The 24,778-nt window shown below is 44.0% G+C and overlaps 1 protein-coding gene across 1 annotated transcript; it reads right to left on the bottom strand.

Moving 5' to 3' along the window:
- Positions 1-5,879: 5,879 nt before the first annotated feature.
- LOC124665411 (V-type proton ATPase subunit E-like) lies at positions 5,880-9,527 on the bottom strand. The gene is made up of 6 exons (XM_047202824.1): positions 9,424-9,527; positions 8,625-8,725; positions 8,349-8,505; positions 7,374-7,570; positions 6,485-6,584; positions 5,880-5,990 (listed from the first exon to the last, which is right to left on the bottom strand). The coding sequence occupies exons 1-6, from the start codon at positions 9,523-9,525 to the stop codon at positions 5,949-5,951; spliced, it is 699 nt and encodes a 232-aa protein (XP_047058780.1). The 5' UTR covers positions 9,526-9,527; the 3' UTR covers positions 5,880-5,948.
- Positions 9,528-24,778: the final 15,251 nt, after the last annotated feature.

The raw sequence follows: 24,778 nt of genomic DNA, 5'->3' as shown, positions 1-24,778 counted from the left end.
GCAGTTCATTATGAATCAATTTAACTCAAGCATGAATTTATCACAGCTCCATAATAATTATTGACAGTAGCACACTGTAGAGCAACATGGCACCAATCACTGCATCACAGCCACTGGATCTAGTCCAGTAAGCTAGAGCAAGCAATAGCACAAGTAAGCAGTAGCATAGTGATGCTTGAGCATCAGCATCAACAAGGAAAATGAATCACTTAGCCACGTAATTAATCGGTAAGCCATCATCGACATTTAATTGATCAAATGGATCAATTGAATCAAGTCAAGCCACACAGATAAGCTAGCCAACAAGCAATGGATGATCCAATGGATCATTAGCTTGCACAAGAAGCACAGAAGCATTTCACAAACACCACTGGCACTCACAAGTGTCACTGATGCACCACAGTACACCTAGACAAGCAAGCATAACATGCCAGTAAGCACACGCAAGCCCATAAGCAAGTACAACATGGCATAGCAAGCTCTTAAGCAAGCACAGCAGAGCATAGCAAGATTAGAGCAGGCTAGGAGCAACAGATAAGCAAACAAAGCATGTACAGCAAGCAAGGCAACACTGACCAGTACTAGAAATTGGTGCTTTGGCCATGAGCTTGCAGCAAATGGAAGTATAGGCAGATTAAGCAGTCATGGCAGAGCTCTGGGTGATCACAGGATCACCAGAGAGCCATAGAACATGAGGAGGAAGAAGTACAGTAACAAGGGAGGCGCACAGATATGGAGAAGAGAAGGAGGAGATGAAGCAACTTACACGCGCCTGGAAGCAGAAGCTAGGGCATGGCGAGGCAGTGCTCGCGCGGCCATAGCAGCTGCAAAGCCAGGGTAGGCGCCGACGTTACGCCGGCGAACACGAACACACCACCGCAGCAGAGCACCAGAGACGACGGCATGAGTACTGCGAGCAGCACCCGCGCCAGGTCAATCTCTGGGGCGCACGCGTCGACGGCGAGGACGAGAGGTCGTCGGAGATCATCAATCGCCAGAGGCGATTCTCCACGGGATCTAGAGAGGGGCGATTCGCCAGGAGAGGAAGAGATGGGGGAAACCACGCGGACAGATCAGTAGATCTTCTCGCGGCGGTCCCGATTTGGTAAGTGGCTATGGCAGAGGAGCACGGAGCTGGCCGGAGAGTGGCGGCGGCCATGGCGGCGACGCCATCGCCACATGCGTCGCGAGGGAGTTAGGGTTAGAGACGAGCGCGTGAGAGAGACAGTGAGGGAGCGAGGTGGGCCGCTTCGGCGCCACCGACCCATAAGGGGACAAGCCTTAATGGGCTGTCCCTGGGCCTTAGTTAAGTGGGCTGGCCCAATAGGGGCCAGAGGGCATTTTGGTCTTTTAACAATTTAGAAAAGGCCAGAATTTCACCAATTTTTAGTAAATACAATACAACTCTAAAAATCCATTAAAAATTGGATTAATGAATGAAAAATAAATCTTAACCAGAATAAAATATGAAATAGAATTTAAGAAACAAATTCAAAATTATGAATTTTAAGAATTTAAATAATAACTTGGAATTTTAAACTATTATTTCCTTGTATTTAAAATTCAAGGAAAAATCTCAAATAAGTTCAAATACTTATTTTCAAACATTTAAAAATAAAATTCTACTATTCCAAGTCATTTCTATTGAAAAGGGTATTTTTCCAAGAAAAATACCATATTCCTTTTTATTCCAAAAACTATAGAGGTAACTCTATGATTTCGAATTATTTTTGGAATGAGTAAAGGAATCACCAAGTAAAGTAGTTTTACTTTGAAGTATGTTACTTTATGTGAATTAAAATGGTTTACACTTTTAAATCAATTGCAAGTTACTGCCAAAGGCATAAATCTTAACTCAACCCTAAATTGCTACAACTCAGTGGGGTAAAGGGATTCAACATAAAATAATACATCCATGATTGCATTATTTGGATTTTATAACATTGTCCTTACCGGACAATGATGCTTCTTACAGAACCCGAGGTCCGGGTTCCATCAACTGCATTGAACTGCACTATCTCGCAGTCCACAGGCAAGTTCACCCTTGCTCATGTCAACTTGATTATTTTCTACTACTTTAATGCAAAGCTATATATTTATCATTCCTGCATCGCAAATAAAATGTTACTTTCCAACTATGAATATGACTATGTGGCTGGCAATGGAACCATGGTATGTGTTGATATGGTGGAGGTTCCATCGCATGGGTTATATCACCCTAGGATTAATTACCAATGTCGTCCAGTGATTCTAGCGCCGTACAAACCGCGTTGACCATGAGATCTATAATGGCTCTGGGGAAGCCAGCCGTATCTTTTCCCTTCTGCACGCCAAAGGATTGGTAGAGCCGGTGGGGTGTTGGAGGCACTGCCGCAATAGGTTGGGATGTCCTTTTAAATCCCCATCCATTAGTGATGATAAGCTCTACGATCTATGATGGATTGTCCGGAGTACACCGTGAGTAAAGCCGTATTATCGGGAGAAGTCTACTGGGGGTGTACGGTTGGACAAAAGGGTGGGTTTGCAGTCGCGGAGAAGGCGGTGTGGGCTTGGATTTTCATACCTGGCCTCACACCAAAGGAAGTGTGAACGGGGGCAAGTCCCTACGGATGGCAGAAGGGGTGGAATCTCTTATGGGAAAAGTAACGCACCTCTGCAGAGTGTATCAAATTGTGGCTGTCACTCCTTGTTCCGGAAGGGAACTGCGAACGCGGCAGGAAAGGAACTCCACGAAGTTCTAGTCAACCTGTGAAGACTAACGGGCATAGTTTTCATAATAAAAGCAACCTTTTGAAGAAATGATTTCAAAACATGCATTGACCTGCGATTTCCTGATCAATGGTCGTAGCTAGTGCATCAAACACCTTTTTACTCTTTTAGAACTTGCTGAGTACCTTTGTACTCACTTTCTTTCGACACCCTTGCTAGATTGTGATTCGGAAGTGGAGGCCATCAACGATGGAGCACCAGAAGGAAGTTACGAGCTGGTCTACGAGGAACCTGATCTTACCGGCGGAGTGGAAGGAGTAGACTATGGGATAGTCTACGGACCAGATGACACGGAGGTGGAGGAGTAGTGACATACCTTAGCATCATAGAGCCGAGCAACGTAGAACTTACCTAAATAAGTTGTTGAGCTCTCTTTATATTTGTTATGAGTTGTAATCGTACTTAAGTAGTATCTTAGGGTGTTCTCATAGGACTCGTGAGAATACCAACTTGTTAAGACAATGTTTGTAATAAAGTATGGAGTGTTATGACCTGCAATGTTTCTGTTGTACCACTCTGAGGGATATGGCAATTTGTGAAGAAGTCCCTTCACAAAGATCATACCAACGACTTGTATACTACAACATGCAGTGGTATGCTGGGTCACCGCAGCTGCCCGCTCGAACGGGGAGAAGGACGTCGTCATCAACACCGAACGTGTGACCGAGTACGGAGGTGCTGCCCGATTGTGGCACCGTCAAAATCTTCTACGCGCTTTTGAAAGCGGCAAGTGATCATCTTCTGCAACAACGAGAGCCTCCTCTCGTAGGCTTTGGAAATCTTCAAGGGTTAGTCTCGTTCATCCCCTCGTTGCTACCATCTTCTAGATTGCATCTTGGCTTGGATTGCGTTCTCGCGGTAGGAAATTTTTTGTTTTCTATGCTACGAATCCCATCATGCGCTACTTCAAATTTAAGCGGAGCGGGGAAAACCCTAGTCGGTGTCCGAAATACTCCGCATATATGTAAGGTGGACATGCATAACTATCAACGCGTGACATGATGCAAGATGCAAACAGATGAATGGATGGCATATTAATGTTCCTCACATTTTTCTGATCAAAATTCATATATAACACATTTTAATTGGAATTACAGATTAAAAGTTATTAACAGATTAGGGTTTTGTTATTTTAAAATAGATAACTAGATTTTATTTAATTAGAAAAGGACCTGAAAACTAAATCTAGCCAGGGGGAGGGACCCCGGGTTAGATTACAAAACTGGCAGGGGGGTTATCGTGTAACAGATAGAGATAGGGGCGCCGGGTTGAGGGAACAAAACATGTAGGGGGCTAGATGCAAAATAGGAATTGGATCTGGATCTGAGATGTTTTCTTACCCATGCGAGAGCTAGCCGCTGCGGCTGACGCGTGGGGCCCGGGGCTGACGAGGCGATGACGGGGACGAGCGGGCCCGGCGCACGCTGACTGGATCGGGAGGCTGCAGCATCCACTTGACGAAACTGAAGATGTTTAGCGTCTGCGCGCCGGCGGGGAAAACTGTGGCCGTGACCGTCTCCTGGCGGCGCACCCTTGGCAGAAAAGAGAGGGAAGCGGACAGTGGCTCACCGCAGGGGAGTTCGACGGCGTAGAGGAGGGCTCGAGGAGGAGGAAGGTCGCCGGGAGGAAGACGGACGCGCTGATGCCGTGGAGTGCGCGCGGCCGGCCGTTGCAGACGAGGATAGCCTCGTCGAAGGAGAGCACCCCCGGAAGAGGTAAGGGGCTCGGCGGATGTGCGTCGTTACGGGGAGTCGAGGAGGGGCGACGCCTGGACCAGGGGAGCACCAAGCCGTGCTGGCGGCGGCGACCTGCGGGAAAACGACGAAGTTCACCAACGGGAGAGAGAGCAGGGAAGGATGGAGGAAGAGGAGGGGGTCCAGAAGATGCGCCAACTCACCAGGAACGCGTAGACGTGGTCAGGGAGGACGGAGGAGGTCGGACGGCACCGCCATCATCGGATTTTGCCGGCGGCCTGAGTTGGGTATTGGCGATTTTGCGGACGATTCGAAGGTCTCCTGCTCGATTCCTTGCACCAGTAGCTGCGCGACGGAGAGGCGCGTCGAACGGTGGCGTTGGCTTGGCAAGGGGCGGTCCGAGGAGGTGGCGCCATGGCGAGGTGGGGCATCGGTGGCGATGGGGATTTTTCCTCCCCTCCCGTTTGCTTGCAGAGGAAGAAGGAGGGTGGGAGAGAGGCGTGAGGGAGGAGGAGAGAAGAGATGGCGTGGTCCAGAAGAGATAAAGTGAGGGAGGAGGAAAGGTGAGCACGGCGCCGTGGTGGAGGACCACTGCGGGTCACGCCATGTACGTGCTCTCCTCCAGGGCGAAGACGACAACGTGGAAAAGATACCGATTCGGTGCGAGCCAAGAAAAGGGAAGGAAAAGAGATGGGCTGCTGCCGGGCTAGCTGGAGGGAAAGCGAAAAGGCCACCGGGGGAGAAGGGAAAAGGGCCAGAGGGGGGGCTACGGCCTGTTAGAGGGGTTAGAGTTTAATTTTGAAAATCCTTTTCTTTTCTCTCTTATTTTCAAAACTGTTTTGGTATTTGAAAACAAAACCAAACAAAACCAAACCATTTTTAAAACTGTGAAACATTTGAAATAGTTTTATTTATTAATATAGTTTTGATTGTTAGGGTTCTGTTAAAAGAAATAGAGGAGGGAGGTTTATTATAAAACCATATGAGAGGAAAACACAAATAGTTTTTATTGGAGAAATAATTTTTATTTAATAAAATCTTGTGAATTATAGGATGCATGATGCATGATGATGCATAAAGGAAGGCACAAACAAATCTAATATGGGATACTACCCGGGGCCGTTACACTACTCAAAAGCTCAACAAGAAAAGGCACATACTTATGGCTGAATCTTGTGTGATGCAATACGCCCATTCTAAAGCACATACACATTACACAATAATCCAAGAGGACAATTTCAATGAGGAACCAAATTGTGTTCGCAGAAATGGCATAACTACACATGTCGATGCCTTATGAAGCGAAATCGCCAAAACCTGAACATTCAGTTTATTTTGCTTTCGTGGTACGGGAAAGTCTGGAGTCAACAGTATACAAAATGCTCTCCCCCAACCAAAAGAATGAGCCTGTGGCAAACTTATTGGAGATAACCGTCAAGAGATGTCAAGCAGCAACTGGGCAGCATTCTGTTTAAGAAGAATTGTTCACGCTGACGCAGCAACCTGCCCAATAAGGCTTTGACGGATCTGGAAAAAAAACGTGTGTGCACAAACATTAATACATCACAATAGCTTGGAGAGAACAATACTGCTTATCACGTTTTCATATTAATATGCCCAATGGGAGCATGCAAATGAACCCCCACAAGAACTGTAATTTCTTTTGTAAGCAGGCATATATTAAAGGACCAAAGCAATATTTGTTGGATAGATGGAGGGGACAAGTAAATTGCGATCATTTTTATTTCAAAACTAATAGCTCGCATTCATCAACAGGATGTCTCTAGTACCAAACTTAGTAAGTGCACAAAAGGGTGAACTTCTATTACCTCCGATCTTAAATATAAGCCTTTTTAGAAAGATAAACTAGCTTTCTAAAAAGGCTTATATTTTGGAACAGAGATAGTACATAGTATTATTTTCCACTGCATTCATTAGAATGTAATAAACTAACAATGATATCCATGAAGGATCACTTCAGACATGAAAAGGCAAAGGAAAAAAAAAGCAACATAGTATACCTCTGGTAGCTTCTTTCTGAAAGCCAGTTCTAGTCTAGCATCCAATGTGTTCTCGAAGACAATTTTTCCATCTCGTGAAGCCAGTACAACTCCACCAGAGCTAAATAAAAGATACACAAGTAAGTTTTAGGCACTTAGATCCGCACAAATTATTATTCACCGAACATGAGATTTACTTTGGACAAAGGATTGCCCAAATGGACTTGTATAAAAAAAGGAAATAAAACTAAGAAAAACATGCAGGGTTGCAATGCAAGACAATGCAAACGCCCTTTAAAAAGAGAAAATAGGGAACACCACAGAAAAGAATTATGTGTTCTTCCTTCCTTGCTTAAGTAATAGACGAATTCACCTCCTCCTTAAATAGAGGGCCAAACAAATACCTCCAGGAGAATAACCAAATAGATATGTTAGCTATTAAGTCACTAACAACTAACAAGCAGATAAAGACACTTCTGCTAACAAACTAAAGATATGCTAGCAGCCAGATGGAATGAGCCCTTCCTAATGCAGTGCAACCAATGGGATATACTGTCAAGAAGAACCATGAACATGCCAAAAATATTGAGAAAAGACAGTCTTATTTGCATTTAGGGATGTTGCATTAAATAAATAAATTCATATAAAAATTTAGGTTATCATGAAAGTCTCGTTAAGATATGTTCTATGGTAACACAAGTCAAATACTTGACAAATATAATGCAATCTAATCATATAATAGTCCTTCAAATACCAATGCATATCAGGAAGGAAGTGCTGATGAAACATTCGATAGTATTGAAATGATGAGTTTAGAAGTCGCATGTGACGTGAAGTATGAAAATATGCTGCTAGATATCATCAAATGAGGGCTGGTGGCTTATTATCCACTGAAGATTGCAAGTATTACCAGGAGAGGTCATGTGCCTTGTAATGACTGGGAGCAGACGGCAGAAAGACTTGACGGTCTAACACAATTTCAGGTGGATGTACATTTGCTGTTTCCGCATATTCATTCCCTGCTGACTCCAAAACTGATTCAACAAGCTGAAGATCCTCCTCCCTGCAGCGGAGAATGACCGCTGACTCTTTCAGGCGCAGCAAGCTCTGGTCAGTTAATTTTATGCGTTACATAATACTCAAGTGTCAATAATAATGATTTTTTTAAACTATGGAATATAGGGTATTAAGAAGGCAGGTCTAAATCACTCTAACTTATATACAGGTGTTCTGGTTCCTGAAGCGCAGCAACTACTTTGCATGACCCAAAAGAGTATATATGGAAAACTAACCCAGAAAATTGTTAATACCACAACAGAAAAATATAATGACTTGAAATTCATTCCAACAAGTAGAAATGCTCCTCTTCAGGAAGAAGAAAGTATCTAGGTCCTGAAATTTCACAGTAAGTGCTGAAATTTGACCAAGTAAAGCCAAAACAGCTATTTAAATTTTAGTGAATGTAAGCAAGTTTTTACTGATATCTTCTGCTTTTTTCCAACAAACGAATTCACTATTTTACATCAACTGAAAATGTGTCAAGTATTTCAGACAGATTTTTCCTAAAAAAAACGACCAGTTTCTGACCAAATTCAACTCGGAACTTGGGGTGTGTTAGTATAATCACCAACGGTACCCTACCACCCAAGGGCGTGAAAATGGTAGAAGCAACACTAGGGAACGAGGTTAGTTGCTGCCTTGGCAGTCATGCATTCCATGTGTCTCATCTTGGCAGTGCAATCAATGCACATGCCTACCGGTGGATGTATTCACAACCCATGTATTGATACATGCTGGTTCAAATGAGCTATTAACTGCAGTAGCTGCAACAAATACGTGCTTTATATCCACATTGGCAAGAAATATGAGGATCCACTCTGCTGACCTGAACAATAAGTATACTGAGAAGTTTCTTGTAAGATTGATGGTCTTGGCTCTGACACAGTAGCTCTTTCCCAGCTGACTCCATCATAGACTTTACTAAATCATCCTGTGCTTGAAGAACTTCAATTCGGGAAGCATTGAGTTGCATTGAGTATTCACTGCATAATAATATAACACCAAATGAAATTAGAGAGCTATTCTTCTGTTCTCTTTTCTCTGTCGCATCCTAGATTTATCTACATGAGCATGCTATTGTAAAGTGCGGCAAGAACTTTACATTTTCTTCTTGATATCAACTTGTTTCTCTTTCCGTTCATATTCCTGCCTGATCTTCTTCTTTTCAACTTCGACCAGTTGTAATTTCTCAATTTGGAATTCCTGAGGAGTTATCATTCTCATCAGTTCACAGAAACAATTATAAATGAAATTTCAAAAAGCATCACACAAATCATGACAATACTTAAGCCAGAATCTCCAGTGATATCCCGATTATCCAAAATAATTGGCAATTCGAATATTCAATGGGAGGCAGCAGAGCAGTTCAAGGGAACATATATCTGAAGATCTAGCTTTTGACTCTCTGAATATGCATTCTATCGTAGCACACACAATTTTGTAATAAAACTATTGTGCTATTATTATATTAAACAAAAGACAAATGTATGTCCAAATTAGCCATAGCACTCGAACAGAGGTACGCTCTGATTTAGCTTATTTGGACATCATACTGGAGAATCGGAAGAAACAGAGAAGCCGCAATGCGGCAGATTACAAACATTGTATGTACCCCCAACTAGTGTCCAGCACCGCGCAATGGAGAAGAATCGCCAGAGAACGCGATAAGAAGCGAAACAACAGTAAGCAGTCAGGTAAGCTAAAGACCCCGGCATAGACCTCCTACGACGACGCCATTGTCTCCGATCCATGTCCCCCGTGCGCCCCAATGCGCGACCCTAGCAAGAATGCAACAGATCCGACCCTGGGCGACCCGGATCTCGCCGATCGCAGCCGAGATCCAAACCCAACGAACTACTAGACCAGAACTCTCGGTCGGTGGAAGCGGAAACTGGTGTTACCTCGGCGGCGGCGGCCTCGATCTCGGAGGCCTTCTCGACGGCCTCATTGCGGATGAAGTCCGCCATCTGAGTGAGCTGCTGCGCCACGCTCGATTCGTCCATCTTGGCGGTTGGAGAGAAAGTACAGATTTGTGCCTTGTGCGCCGGCGATCGCCTGGTCGGTGAGGAGACGGCGCGCGGCGGTGGGTTTTTAGTTTTTCTCGAGGGCGGTGGCGTCGTGGCCAGGCGATTCGGTTTTGGACGACGTGGGGATGACAGGCTTCGCACGCGGACCCCGGGAACTAGTATCAGTGTTTGAGAGCGGATGAGAACTTGGATTTGTAAACTGTCTTTCCTATTGTACTCTTCCTCTTTGCCACAATACAGCGAGTATATTTAAAGTTAAACAATCTAAACTTTGATTAATTTATTTAAAAAATCATCCATATCTATAATACTACCAATGCATATCATATAAACATACTTCCTCCATTCTGATTTTGTCTACTTTCTAGTAGTACTACTTAGATGTGCGAATACCAATCAAAGCTACATTGAAAATATAACATTGAATAAAAAGAGCAAAATCAATTTGTTTTCAATGTTGTTGTTGATTGAAAGATAGAATGTAAATTGTTTTAAATAAATTTTAGGGCTAAAATGTAAACTATTTCAAAACGGAGTGAGTACATATCAGGATTAATTTAGTGTTCTAGATGTTAATATTTTTTTTACATATAGTCAAAAGTTATATCGTTTGACTTTTCAACAACAAAAAACTTATTTTCGGTACATTTCAGCGAAAAGAAAGTGTAATTTTGATGACTTTTTTAGAAGGTGCTACTTTCCTTCCAATAAATAAGACTTGTATATATTTTTAAGAAAGTTTAACTACATAAATTTTGACCAAGTTTTTATGAAGTATTATTAACATGTACTATCCAAATCAACATCCTTAGATACATCATGAAATGTATTTTTATATATCATATATGATAGCTCTTGATTAAAAAAATCTAAAAATTTGATCAAATTTATTTAGCTTGACTTTTCACAAAAATGGGCATATTCTTTAGAATGGAGCGACTATAAAACACTATTTGAAGGAGTTTACATAATCTAATAAAATACTCCTTTTTTCCTGTGAAGACTTATACGAAGGGTGGAAATAACGGAAAGCTACACACAACTTAAAAAAAAGGCTTTAAAAGTTTCAAAAAGTTCTAAACCAAATCGTAGATGTAGATAATTAACTTTTGTTGAATGCTCAAAATATCAACTCCAAATACCTTATATTATGGCCTCCACAAAAATCACAAAAAATGGCATATAAAAATCTGAAAGGTGCAAGATTATAAAACCACAAATTCTGTCAGATTTTGTCATTTTTGTACATATAGGAATACAAGATATTTTGAGTTGTTTTTTTACTACTCGATTTTTTTGGGAATGGGTAATGGCACCGAAGGGCTGAGAAGGTGCATTAATAACTTTCTCCATAGTTACATTTTATGTACATGACCTTAAAGCCTTGTTGTGGATATGCTACATGGGTATATCAATGGCATAGTCCAATACATGCAAACCCGGGTGGCCTATAGATGGTGGTAGGACCTATGGCCCAAAACCGGGCGGTCCAGCTGGTTGACTAGGATGGGGAGTCCGGGATTAGAAGCTCTAGCCGGATCCGCACTGAGCTAGTTGTCCGGATCCGGACTGACATAGGTTAGCCGAATCCTTACGTGTACGGCAAAATGTATCTGGTTAGGATAGTGCTAGTAGAGTCCGACCCAGAGTATTCATTGTAAACACTAGATCATGGCTTCTTTATAAGCCAGAATCGGGGAGGCCTTGAGGCAAAACCAATTCTCTCATTGTAATCGTGTCATTGTTGCCCTTATAATGAATTATAGCAACATGTAGTGTTTCGCCACCTTGCGAGATCTGGAGTTGGGTAACTCGTGTATCATCGTCCCGGTTAGCTCCCTGTCTTTTGCCCATCTCTCTCTCTCCACGCCGTGAGGTACCCTCTATGGCATACTGGTCTATTACGCAACGACAGTTGGCACCCGGAATAGGGCATGAGGCGCCTGGAGTGCGGACCCGGGCGGGATCCGCCTTCGCAGGAATCGGTGACTCCGTCTCCATCGGGTGCGTCCTCTAAGCCAGTAACGTTCACGCCGTCCCTGGTGATACGTCTCCGACGTATCGATAATTTCTTATGTTCCATGCCACATTATTGATGTTATCTACATGTTTTATGCACACTTTATGTCATATTCGTGCATTTTCTGGAACTAACCTATTAACAAGATGCCGAAGTGCCGGTTCTTGTTTTCTGCTGTTTTTGGTTTCAGAAATCCTAGTAACGAAATATTCTCGGAATCGGACGAAATCAACGCCCGGGTTCCTATTTTTCCCGGTACCATCCGGAACACCCGAGACCGAGAGCCGCCGGAGGGGAGCCACGGGGGCCCCACACCACACCGCAGCGCGGCCGGAGGGGGCCGCGCCGCCCTATGGTGTGGGCCCCCCAGAAGCCCTCCTGCGCCGCCTCTTCGCCTATATAAAGCCTCCGTCGCGAAAACCCTGAGACGTTCGACGAAACCCACAGAAACCTTCCAGAGTCGCCGCCATCGCGAAGCCAAGATCTGGGGGACAGGAGTCTCTGTTCCGGCACGCCGCCGGAACGGGGAAGTGCCCCCGAAAGGCTTCTCCATCGACACCGCTGCCATCTTCACCGCCATCTTCATCACCGCTGCTGCTCCCATGAGGAGGGAGTAGTTCTCCATCGAGGCTCGGGGCTGTACCGGTAGCTATGTGGTTCATCTCTCTCCTATGTACTTCAATACAATAATCTCATGAGCTGCCTTACATGATTGAGATTCATATGATGATGCTTGTAATCTAGATGTCATTATGCTAGTCAAGTGAATTTTACTTATGTGATCTCCGGAGACTCCTTGTCCCACGTGTGTAAAGGTGACGGTGTGTGCACCGTGTGGGTCTCTTAGGCTATATTTCACGGAATACTTATTCACTGTTGAATGGCATAGTGAGGTGCTTATTTATATCTCTTTATGATTGCAATGTATTTGTATCACAATTTATCTATGTGCTACTCTAGCAATGTTATTAAAGTAGTTCTATTCCTCCCGCACGATGTAATGGTGACGAGTGTGTGCATCCGTGTTAGTACTTGGTTTATGCTATGATCATGATCTCTTGTAGATTATGAAGTTAACTATTGCTATGATAGTATTGATGTGATCTATTCCTCCTACATATGCATGAAGGTGACGAGTGTGCATGCTATGTTAGTACTTGGTTTAGTCTTTTGATCTATCTTACACTATATGGTTACTAAAATATGAACATTAATTGTGGAGCTTGTTAACTCCGGCATTGAGGGTTCGTGTAATCCTACGCAATGTGTTCATCATCCAACAAAAGTGTAGAGTATGCATTTATCTATTCTGTTATGTGATCAATGTTGAGAGTGTCCACTAGTGAAAGTCTAATCCCTAGGCCTTGTTCCTAAATACTCGCTGCGTTACTACTTGCTTGTTTATTGTTTCTACTGTGTTACTACTGCTTGCAATACTACCACCATCAACTACACGCCAGCAAGCTATTTTCACAGCACCGTTGCTACTGCTCATACTTATTCATACCACCCGTATTTCACTATCTCTTCGCCGAACTAGTGCACCTATTAGGTGTGTTGGGGACACAAGAGACTTCTTGCTTTGTGGTTGCGGGGTTGCATGAGAGGGATATCTTTGACCTCTTCCTCCCCGAGTTCGATAAACCTTGGGTGATCCACTTAAGGGAAAACTTGCTTGCTGTTCTACAAACCTCTGCTCTTGGAGGCCCAACACCGTCTACGAGGAAAGGAGGGGAACGTAGACATCAAGCTATTTTCTGGCGCCGTTGCCGGGGACCAGAAAGCTACACAACAGGGATTTCCTCCCTCGTCAACCACGCTCCAGTCCTGGACAGCATCAAGTATTTTCTGGCGCCGTTGCCGGGGACCAGAAAGCTACACAACGAGGATTTCCTCCCTCGTCAACCACGCGCCGATCCTGGACAGCATCAAGTATTTTACGGCGCCGTTGCCGGGGAGGAAAGGTAAAAGGTACTCACACTCCGTATCTCGGCTACTAAGCTATTTTCCGGTGTTGTAAGTACTCGAAGCTATTTCCTTTAGATCCTGCAATTGCAACTTTTTGTTTCTTGTTTACACTAGTAAGGCATAATGGACAACATCTCGTGAGCTTTTTATTCTATTTCTCGAGTCAAGACATGAATGGTTTAATGCGAAAATTAAAAAACCCATGGAATCTTGTTTGCATGCTAGTAGCAATGATATTAGTATGAACGCTTTGAACACCATTGTTGCTAATGATATGGAAAATTCTAAGCTTGGGGAAGCTGGCTTTGATGAGCATGATCTTTTTAGTCCCCCAAGCATTGAGGAGAAAATTTTCTTTGATGATACTTTGCCTCCTATTTATGATGATTATAATGATATTGGTCTTTTAGTGCCGCCTACTATGGAGAGTAATTTTTATGATGATAATACTATGCCTCCTACACTTGATGAGAATAATAATGATAGCTACTTTGTTGAATTTGCTCCCACTACAACTAATAAAATTGATTATGCTTATGTGGAGAGTAATAATTTTATGCATGAGACTCATGGTAAGAATGCTTTATGTGATAGTTATATTGTTGAGTTTGCTCATGACACTACTGAAAGTTATTATGAGAGAGGAAAATATGGTTGTGGAAATTTTCATGTTACTAAAACACCTCTCTATGTGCTGAAATTTTTGAAGCTATACTTGTTTTATCTTCCTATGCTTGTTACTTTGCTTTTCATGAACTTGTTTATTTACAAGATTCCTATGCATAGGAAGCATGTTAGACTTAAATGTGTTTTGAATTTGACTCTTGATGCTCTCTTTTGCTTCAAATACTATTTCTTGCGAGTGCATCATTAAAGCTATTTGAGCCCATCTTGATGGCTATAAAGAAAGAACTTCTTGGGAGATAACCCATGTGTTATTTTGCTACAGTACTTTGTTTTATATTAGTGTCTTGGAAGTTGTTTACTACTGTAGCAACCTCTCCTTATCTTAGTTTTGTTTTTTGTTGTGCCAAGTAAAGTCTTTGATAGTAAAGTCAATACTAGATTTGGATTACTGCACAGAAACTGTTTTCTTTCTGTCACGAATCTGGGCCTAATTCTCTGTAGGTAACTCAGAAAATTATGCCAATTTACATGAGTGATCCTCAGATATGTACGCAACTTTCATTCAATTTGAGCATTTTCATCTGAGCAAGTCTGGTGCCATTTTAAAATTCGTCTTTACGGACTGTTCTGTTTTGACAGATTCTGCCTTTTATTTCGCATTGCTTCTTTCGCTGTGTTGGGTGGATTTCTTTGTTCCATTACCTTCCAGTAGCTTTGGGCAATGTCCAGAAGTGTTAAGAATGATTGTGTCACCTCTGAACATGTGAGTTTTTGATTATGCACTAACCCTCTAATGAGTTTGTTTCGAGTTTGGTGTGAAGGAAGTTTTCAAGGGTCAAGAGAGGAGGATGATATACTATGATCAAGAAGAGTGAAAGCTCTAAGCTTGGGGATGCCCGGTGGTTCACCCCTGCATATATCAAGAAGACTCAAGCGTCTAAGCTTGGGGATGCCCAAGGCATCCCCTTCTTCATCGACAACATTATCGAGGTTCCTCCCACGAAACTATATTTTTATTCAGTCACATCTTATGTACTTTACTTGGAGCGTCTGTTTGTTTTTGTTTTTGTTTGTGTTTGAATAAATTGGATTACATCATGCTTGTGTGGGAGAGAGACACGCTCCGCTGGTTCGTATGAACACATGTGTTCTTAGCTCATAATATTCATGGCGAAGTTTCCTCTTTGTTAAATTGTTATATGGTTGGAATTGGAAAATGATACATGTAGTAATTGCTATAATGTCTTGGGTAATGTGATACTTGGCAATTGTTGTGCTCATGATTAAGCTCTTGCATCATATGCTTTGCACCCATTAATGAAGAAATACATAGAGCATGCTAAAATTTGGTTTGCATATTTGGTTTCTCTAAGGTCTAGATAATTTCTAGTATTGAGTTTGAACAACAAGGAAGACGGTGTAGAGTCTTATAATGTTTTCAATATGTCCTTTATGTGAGTTTTGCTGCACCGGTTCATCCTTGTGTTTGTTTCAAATAAGCCTTGCTAGCCTAAACCTTGTATCGAGAGGGAATACTTCTCATGCATCCAAAATACTTGAGCCAACCACTATGCTATTTGTGTCCACCATACCTACCTACTACATGGTATTTTCTGCCATTCCAAAGTAAATTGCTTGAGTGCTACCTTTAAAATTCCATCATTCACCTTTGCAATATATAGCTCATGGGACAAATAGCTTAAAAACTATTGTGGTATTGAATATGTAATTATGCACTTTATCTCTTATTAAGTTGCTTGTTGTGCGATAACCATGTTCACTTGGGGACGCCATCAACTATTCTTTGTTGAATTTCATGTGAGTTGCTATGCATGTCCGTCTTGTCCGAAGTAAGAGAGATCTACCACCTTATGGTTAAGCATGCATATTGTTAGAGAAGAACATTGGGCCGCTAACTAAAGCCATGATCCATGGTGGAAGTTTCAGTTTTGGACAAATATCCTCAATCTCAAATGAGAAAATTATTAATTGTTGTTACATGCTTATGCATAAAAGAGGAGTCCATTATCTGTTGTCTATGTTGTCCCGGTATGGATGTCTAAGTTGAAGAATAATCAATAGCGAGAAATCCAATGCGAGCTTTCTCCTTAGACCTTTGTACAGGCGGCATAGAGGTACCCCTTTGTGACACTTGGTCGAAACATGTGCATTGTGATGATCCGGTAGTCCAAGCTAATTAGGACAAGGTGCGGGCACTATTAGTACACTATGCATGAGGCTTGCAACTTGTAAGATATAATTTACATGATACATATGCTTTATTACTACCGTTGACAAAATTGTTTCATGTTTTCAAAATCAAAGCTCTAGCACAAATATAGCAATCAATGCTTTTCCTCTATGGAGGACCATTCTTTTACTTTCAATGTTGAGTCAGTTCACCTATTTCTCTCCACCTCAAGAAGCAAACACTTGTGTGAACTGTGCATTGATTCCTACATACTTGCTTATTGCACTTATTATATTACTCTATGTTGACAATATCCATGAGATATACATGTTACAAGTTGAAAGCAACCGCTGAAACTTAATCTTCTTTTGTGTTGCTTCAATGCCTTTACTTTGAATTATTGCTTTATGAGTTAACTCTTATGCAAGACTTATTGATGCTTGTCTTGAAGTGCTATTCATGAAAAGTCTTTGCTTTATGATTCACTTGTTTACTCATGTCATATACATTGTTTTGATCGCTGCATTCACTACATATGCTTTACAAATAGTACGATCAAGATTATGATGGCATGTCACTCCAGAAATTATCTTTGTTATCGTTTTACTCGCTCGGGACGAGCGGAACTAAGCTTAGGGATGCTGATACGTCTCCGACGTATCGATAATTTCTTATGTTCCATGCCACATTATTGATGTTATCTACATGTTTTATGCACACTTTATGTCATATTCGTGCATTTTCCGGAACTAACCTATTAACAAGATGCCGAAGTGCCAGTTCCTGTTTTCTGCTGTTTTTGGTTTCAGAAATCCTAGTAACGAAATATTCTCGGAATCGGACGAAATCAACGCCCAGGTTCCTATTTTTCCCGGAACCATCCAGAACACCCGAGACCGAGAGCCGCCAGAGGGGAGCCCTGGGGGCCCCACACCACACCCTGGCGCGGCCAGAGGGGGGCCGCGCCGCCCTATGGTGTGGGCCCCCCAGAAGCCCTCCTGCGCCGCCTCTTCGCCTATATAAAGCCTCCGTCGCGAAAACCCTGAGACGTTCGACGAAACCCACAGAAACCTTCCAGAGCCGCCGCCATCGCGAAGCCAAGATCCGGGGACAGGAGTCTCTGTTCCGGCACGCCGCCGGAACGGGGAAGTGCCCCGGAAGGCTTCTCCATCGACACCGCTGCCATCTTCACCGCCATCTTCATCACCGCTGCTGCTCCCATGAGGAGGGAGTAGTTCTCCATCGAGGCTCGGGGCTGTACCGGTAGCTATGTGGTTCATCTCTCTCCTATGTACTTCAATACAATAATCTCATGAGCTGCCTTACATGATTGAGATTCATATGATGATGCTTGTAATCTAGATGTCATTATGCTAGTCAAGTGAATTTTACTTATGTGATCTCCGGAGACTCCTTGTCCCACGTGTGTAAAGGTGACAGGTGTGTGCACCGTGTGGGTCTCTTAGGCTATATTTCACAGAATACTTATTCACCTGTTGAATGGCATAGTGAGGTGCTTATTTATATCTCTTTATGATTGCAATGTATTTGTATCACAATTTATCTATGTGCTACTCTAGCAATGTTATTAAAGTAGTTCTATTCCTCCTGCACGATGTAATGGTGACAGTGTGTGCATCCGTGTTAGTACTTGGTTTATGCTATGATCATGATCTCTTGTAGATTATGAAGTTAACTATTGCTATGTGACAAGGTATCAACTTGTCAATGCCTATGGATTGTAGGCTAGGGTTTAGTTGGAAGTAGAGGGTAAGTAGATCTCGAAGGTTTCAGCCGGAAAGTACTCGACGAATATGAAAACTAGGGTTTGCAGACAATGATTCGATTGATCCTTTGTCCCTCGACTCCCCCTTTATATATGAGGTGGAGCCGAGGGATTCGTGCTATACAAGTTTACAGAGTCCGGGACGGTTTCTAACTCATCCCGCCAGATTACAAATAACACTTCCTATTACAGCTCTACCTTTTCCTTAAATACATCTTGGGCTCTCGAATCTTCTTATTCTTCGGGTAGTGGGCCTTCATTAAACCCCGGGTACTATATTCGGCAGGCCCATTTGGGATGCCTATGTCAGTAGCCCCCGAGATTTTGCTTGAATCGTAGAGTCAGGGAAAATCTCCACTGTTTACGTTTACCCGAAAGCTTTAACTTTTTTTTATATTTCTTCACATAAAATTCTATATTGTACAGGGATACTGGTAATTGGGGCTAGTTCATCTGACGGATCAGGTACTAGTTAACTGCTCTAGTGGCAATCCGCAAAAACCTACTTCAAAATCACGTCCCCGGACATGATCTCGGGATACCGGTGTAAACTTCGACGAGTGCCGCTTAAGGTCTTACCATTCCGTCGAGTCCCAGATCAAATTTATCGGGTACCTAACGCGTCCGTTAGGATTTTTCTTCGTATCCGTTGATACGGATAAAAGTAGCAGAGCGCAGTCTTCGGCGATGCCACGCCCAGCGAACGGATCCGGGGTCTTACCTTCGCAAATTTGCGGCATTCAGAAATTGATCGCAACTTCGGCGTTCTGAGAATATATTGTCGAGTGCTTTTCCGGCTGTTGGAATGGCACATTTTATCGAGTCAAATATGACTTATACTGCTCTCCCGATGGGAGTATATGTAGAGTTAACTACAACTCGAAATATACTCTCTTGCTTTTCTATTTTTCCTTTGTTAATTTCATCGGGCACGCGAACAGCGTTCCCGATGGGAGTAGCCCCCGAGGCTACAGCCAAGAACTTGTGCTTGGTTGTAGGCTCAACATTTTAGTCCACCTTGTCGCTATATTGTCATTATTTCTCAATATGATCTTTTTCTTCTTTTTTTATCCCTCGGGTGCGCGAACAGCGCTCCCGATGGGAGTAGCCCCCGAGGCTACAGCCAAGAACTTGTACTTGGTTGTAGGCTCCGCAATTTCTATATTGTCATAGTCGAATTTTTACTTTTTGTCGAAGTAGCCCCCGAGCATTTGGGGAAAAACTTGTTTTTGATCAAAGGCTCCCGAAGTATTGAATAATTCTGCTTGTCGCCAAAGATTTTTAGTCGAGTTGCTCCGCAGGCTTTCGCCATCTTCATTCCATGTATGAGAGCCTCATATTCTGCTTCATTGTTAGATGCGTTAGGGAACGTCATCCGGAGGATGTACTTCAACTTGTCGCCTTCAGGTGATATGAGTACTACTCCTGCGCCAGCTCCTTCCAGTCTTTTGGACCCGTCGAAGTTCATGGTCCAAGTTCTCGATAAATCTGGAGGTCCTGTATTTTGCAGCTCCATCCACTCTGCGATGAAGTCCGGCAGTATTTGCGATTTTATTGCTTTTCTTTTTTCATACGTGATGTCCCGAGGGGAAAGTTCTATTCCCCAAAGGGAGACACGACCCGTAGCTTCTGGGTTGTTCAAGTATATTTGACAAGGGAGCTTCATTGACCACTATGATCGGATGTGCCGAAAAATAGTGGCGCAATTTTCGTGCTGTCGTGAATACTCCATATGCTATCTTTTGGTACTGCGGATACCTTTGTTTAGATGGCGATAAAACTTCGCTGACGAAGTATACTGGCCTCTGCACGCCGTGGAGTTTTCCTTCTTCTTCCCTTTCGACAACTAGCACCGTGCTCACCACTTGGGGTGTGGCTGCGATATATAGCAGGAGGGGTTCCCTTTCTTTTGGTGCCACCAGAATTGGCGGTGTCGAAATTGTGCGCTTCAAATCCTCGAAAGCTCGTCGGCTTCTTCGTTCCACTGAAATTTATCTCCTTGTTTTATCAAAGCGTAGAACGGCGAGTGCCTTTTCTCCCAGCCTAGCGACGAATCTACTCAAAGCTGCGACTCGCCCCGTTAGCTGTTGTATCTCCTTCAACTTTGTTGGCTTCCTCATTGTTACGATAGCTCGTATTTTGTCGGGATTTGCTTCAATCCCTCTTGCTGAGACTAGAAACCCCAAAAGTTCTCCTGCTGGGACGCCAAAGGAACACTTCGTCGGGTTCAGTTTGAGGCAGAACTTATCAAGGTTGTCGAAGGTTTCCTTGAGATCCTCGATCAGCGTTGCCCCCTTTTTTGATGTTATGACGACATCATCAATGTATACTTGCACGTTCTTCCCAATCTGTGTCGCCAAACACTTCTGCATCATCCTTTGATATGTTGCTCCCGCATTTTTTAGACCAAAGGGCATTGTTCTGTAACAAAACACGCCGTAAGGTGTAATAAATGCGGTCTTTACTTCATCTTCTTCTTTCAATCTGATCTGGTTATAACCAGAATATGCATCCAGGAAGGAAAGACGTTCACATCCAGCCGTGGAGTCGATAATTTGATCAATCCTCGGGAGGGGAAAGTGATCCTTTGGACAATGTTTATTGACACACGTAAAGTCGACGCACATGCGAAGGACCTTAGTGTTTTTCTTCGGCACCAGCACAGGATTTGCAACCCATGTGGCTTCTGTGAATATCTCTTTGATAAAACCAGCTTCTTGTAGTCGATTAATTTCGACAGAGCATGGCTTTGCGGTTTGGTTCCGAAAACGCCGCAAAGGTTGTTTGATTGGTCTTGCTAGTGGATCCAAGTTTAGGTGGTGCTCGGCAAGTTCCCCGGGTACTCCTGGCATGTCAGCTGGACACCATGCGAAGATTTTCCGAGTGCTCACGGAGGAACTCGACGAGCGCGCTTTCCTATGCGATATCCATGTCGTTTGCGATAGATGTCGTCTTTTTTGGGTCCGTCGGGTGAATCTGCACCTCTTTTGAATTTTTCTCGATGCGAAAGTTGATTCTTTGTTTGGCCTTCCAACGTCTGGCAGTACGTCGTAATCAGTCATGCTTTTTGACGCCAAGTACTCAGCTTGCATCCCGAAGGTTTCTGACAACCGGTGGAAATCCTTGTCGCACTTATCGGCTAAGGCAAAGCTTCCTTTAACTGTGATTGGTCCCTTTGGTCCAGGCAACCTCCACAACAAGTATGTATAGTGTGGCACTCGCCATAAATCTAGCATATGCTGGTCGTCCCAACAGAGCGTGATATTGCGACGGAAAATCCACGACTTCAAACTCGAGCCTCTCGATTCTATAATTTTCTCGGGTCCCAAACTGAACGTCGAGATTGATCTTTCCCAATGGATAACTTGGTTTCTCCGGTGTGATGCCGTGGAACCTTGTGTCTGTTGGTTTCAAGTTTGCTAAGGATATGTTCATCTTCCTCAATGTATCTGCATACATAAGGTTTAAGCTGCTGCCGCCGTCTATGAACACTCGAGAGACATCAAATCCCGCGATAACCGCTGGCAGCAATAAGTGCTTGACCGCCCTGGTCGAGGAACTTGCTGCGGATGATCTGCTATTGTGAAGCCGATATCTTGTCCCGACCAATTAAGGTACTCAACCTGTTGGTGGAGGCATTTTCTCCGCCATAAACACCTGTCGTGAGATTACTTTCGAGCTCTATTGGACGGTCTTCCCTTACGGATCATCAACACTTGCTCCATTGGAATTAGGATCAACATAAGGTGGTGGTGCAGGTGCTGCCGCTATTCTGAGCTGATGCCGATTGTCGTCTGTAATCGCGGGAGGAGGCGGCAAGTGAATCTCGCTTCTGGGTTCTCGAGGATTTCTCTGTGCTGCCCGCGCATTAGCGTTCTCTGCATACCGCAACATTGCTTGAAAATTTCGACAATCCTTCTGCAAGTGCCCTGACTGTCTTTTTCCGTTGCTGTCGAGAAAAAATGCATCTGGCACGGTCCATTCATCATCTCTTCAGGGGACACGAAAGGTCTTGGGAACCTAGGCCCGTTATTTTGCCTGTTGCGTGAATCATCCCTGTTATCACCTCGCTGCTCACTGCTTCTCTGGTAATCATCTCTGTTGCTTCCTCCTGTATTTGTCCGAAAACCTGCCGAAATTTGTCCTGGAGCGTCGTAGTTCTGGTACGTCCGAGGAAATCTTCGCCTCGGTTGATAGTTTCGACCGCGGTCCTCCTCTGGCGACCTGTGTCGTTTGTTGTGGACAGCGTCTTCTCCATCTGCCCATTTATTTGCTATCTCCATTAACGCGGATACTCGTCTTTGCATTGGTCCTTCCCAAGTCTTCGACGAAATCTCCACGCCCGACTCCTGCGACAAACGCATCTATTGCTCTCTCGTCGGATATATTTTCCGCCGAGTTTTTAATGATATTCCACCTCCGGATGTACTTCCTCATTGGCTCATCTCGGCTTTTGTTGACACGCTCTCAACTCCTCTAACGACGCGGGTTTTTTGCACGTGGATCTAAAGTTCTTGACGAACACATCCTCGAAACTTTCCCAGCTGTCGATGGATCCTGGAGCGAGTTTCTTTATCCAAGATCGTGCGGCTCCACTCAAATGCACCTGGATACTTTGCATGGCTGTTGCCCTAGTTCCTCCTGTGAGCTTCACCGTCTCTAGATAGTCGACTAGCCAATCCTCTGGATCTTGAAGGCCGTCGAACTTCTTGAAATTATCGGGTAACTTGAATCCTGAGGGGACTCGAGTTTTCCGGACTCTCCTCGTAAAGCATGGCAAGCCACACATATCTTCGTCGGTCAATTCCGGAGATTGCCGATGATCCCTTCCGCTTTGCCGCGCTCACGTCGACTCTTGCTCGTGCTGCTCGTGTCTCTTGCTCCACTTGGCCCTTCGAGTGCTGCCGCCGTTGCTGCCTGCAGGTCGTGGACTATTTTGCCTTGCCGCTCCTTCCGGGAGGCGTTGATACAAACGCTGTCCCCATAGCTCCAACTCCTGCTACCGCCATATTGTACAATGTTTCCCTTGGATCACCCGGAGGTGGTTTAGACGCAAGGATAAAAGCATGTGTCGCCATATACCCAGCCTCCGGTGTCTTAGGGATGATGTTTCCTCTTGTATCTATCGACATGAAGGACATGTCGAGGTTCCGGACCAAGTGCTCTCTTTCTCGCTTCGGTATGTGTTGCAGCCTTGATCTTGCTCGTTCCGCGCCTCCCGATGGCTATCACCCGTAGTTCTAGATTGTCGACTTAAATCTGCCCTTCTCCCGCTGGATGCGAAGCTGCCTCCTTTCTCCTGTTCAACTCAGCTGTCTGTTTTTCCAATTCCTCGGCAGCTCGTGCGAGCCTATATTGATATGCTTGCAGTTCTTCCGGTGTGGCCGTGGTAGCCATTGGTTCCGTGCCGTTCATAGCTCTCGCGGCTCCGTCCCACGCTGCTTGTGAAAGTTGAACTCTATCTCGCGGCTCGGCCCGACGTATTTGTTGCCCGTGCCTTGCCGCAGATTAGAGGGATCGACGTATGGATTTCCCGCATCGTCGAAAGCCTCGGATGTCTCCTCTTGATCTTCAATGGCGTAAATCTGATGATACTTTGTACTCAGATCTACGTTGGGTTTGGTGACATCATCGTTGAGATTGATGAAGACCTTGCCCACTGTGATAGATTTGTCGATAAAGTCATAACTGTCGACATTGCTTGAGCCATCGCTTATATATGAGTCCGCAGATGACTCGAACGACATGTCGTTGAAGATCTGGGCGAGTTTCTCTCTTGTTCTGGTGCTGACGTAACGTGTCACCGAGGTTTCTTCTCCTGACTCGGTTGACGATGCATAGCTTGAAAAATCTGAATCGATCACCGACGATCCCGACGAAATCGGAATCTCGACACGATACGATCCTTCCTTCTCGACGCGAAAGTGAAACCTTCCGAACGTCATCTCCATGGGCTCCGCCAGATACGCATATGCATCCAAACGGGAGGGTGGGTGAGGAACAAAATCGACAAGACCAACAGCGATCTGTTTACCTCAATCCATTGTGTTGCTTGCGGTTGACGATGTCGAAGATCTTGAGCGTGCCATCGAGATCAGCTCCTTACGCCTCTAGTTCCCACAGACGGCGCCAATTGACAAGGTATCAACTTGTCAATGCCTATGGATTGTAGGCTAGGGTTTAGTTGGAAGTAGAGGGTAAGTAGATCTCGAAGGTTTCAGCCGGAAAGTACTCGACGAATATGAAAACTAGGGTTTGCAGACAATGATTCGATTGATCCTTTGTCCCTCGACTCCCCCTTTATATATGAGGTGGAGCCGAGGGATTCGTGCTATACAAGTTTACGGAGTCCGGGACGGTTTCTAACTCATCCCGCCGTATTACAAATAACACTTCCTATTACAGCTCTACCTTTTCCTTAAATACATCTTGGGCTCTCGAATCTTCTTATTCTTCGGGTAGTGGGCCTTCATTAAACCCCGGGTACTATATTCGGCAGGCCCATTTGGGATGCCTATGTCACTATGATAGTATTGATGTGATCTATTCCTCCTACATATGCATGAAGGTGACAGTGTGCATGCTATGTTAGTACTTGGTTTAGTCTTTTGATCTATCTTACACTATAAGGTTACTA

This window comes from Lolium rigidum, chromosome 6, assembly GCF_022539505.1.
Source record: "Lolium rigidum isolate FL_2022 chromosome 6, APGP_CSIRO_Lrig_0.1, whole genome shotgun sequence".
Taxonomy (NCBI): Eukaryota; Viridiplantae; Streptophyta; class Magnoliopsida; order Poales; family Poaceae; genus Lolium; species Lolium rigidum.
Note: the sequence above shows the minus strand (reverse complement) of the source record. Positions and strands in the feature narration are given on the sequence as shown.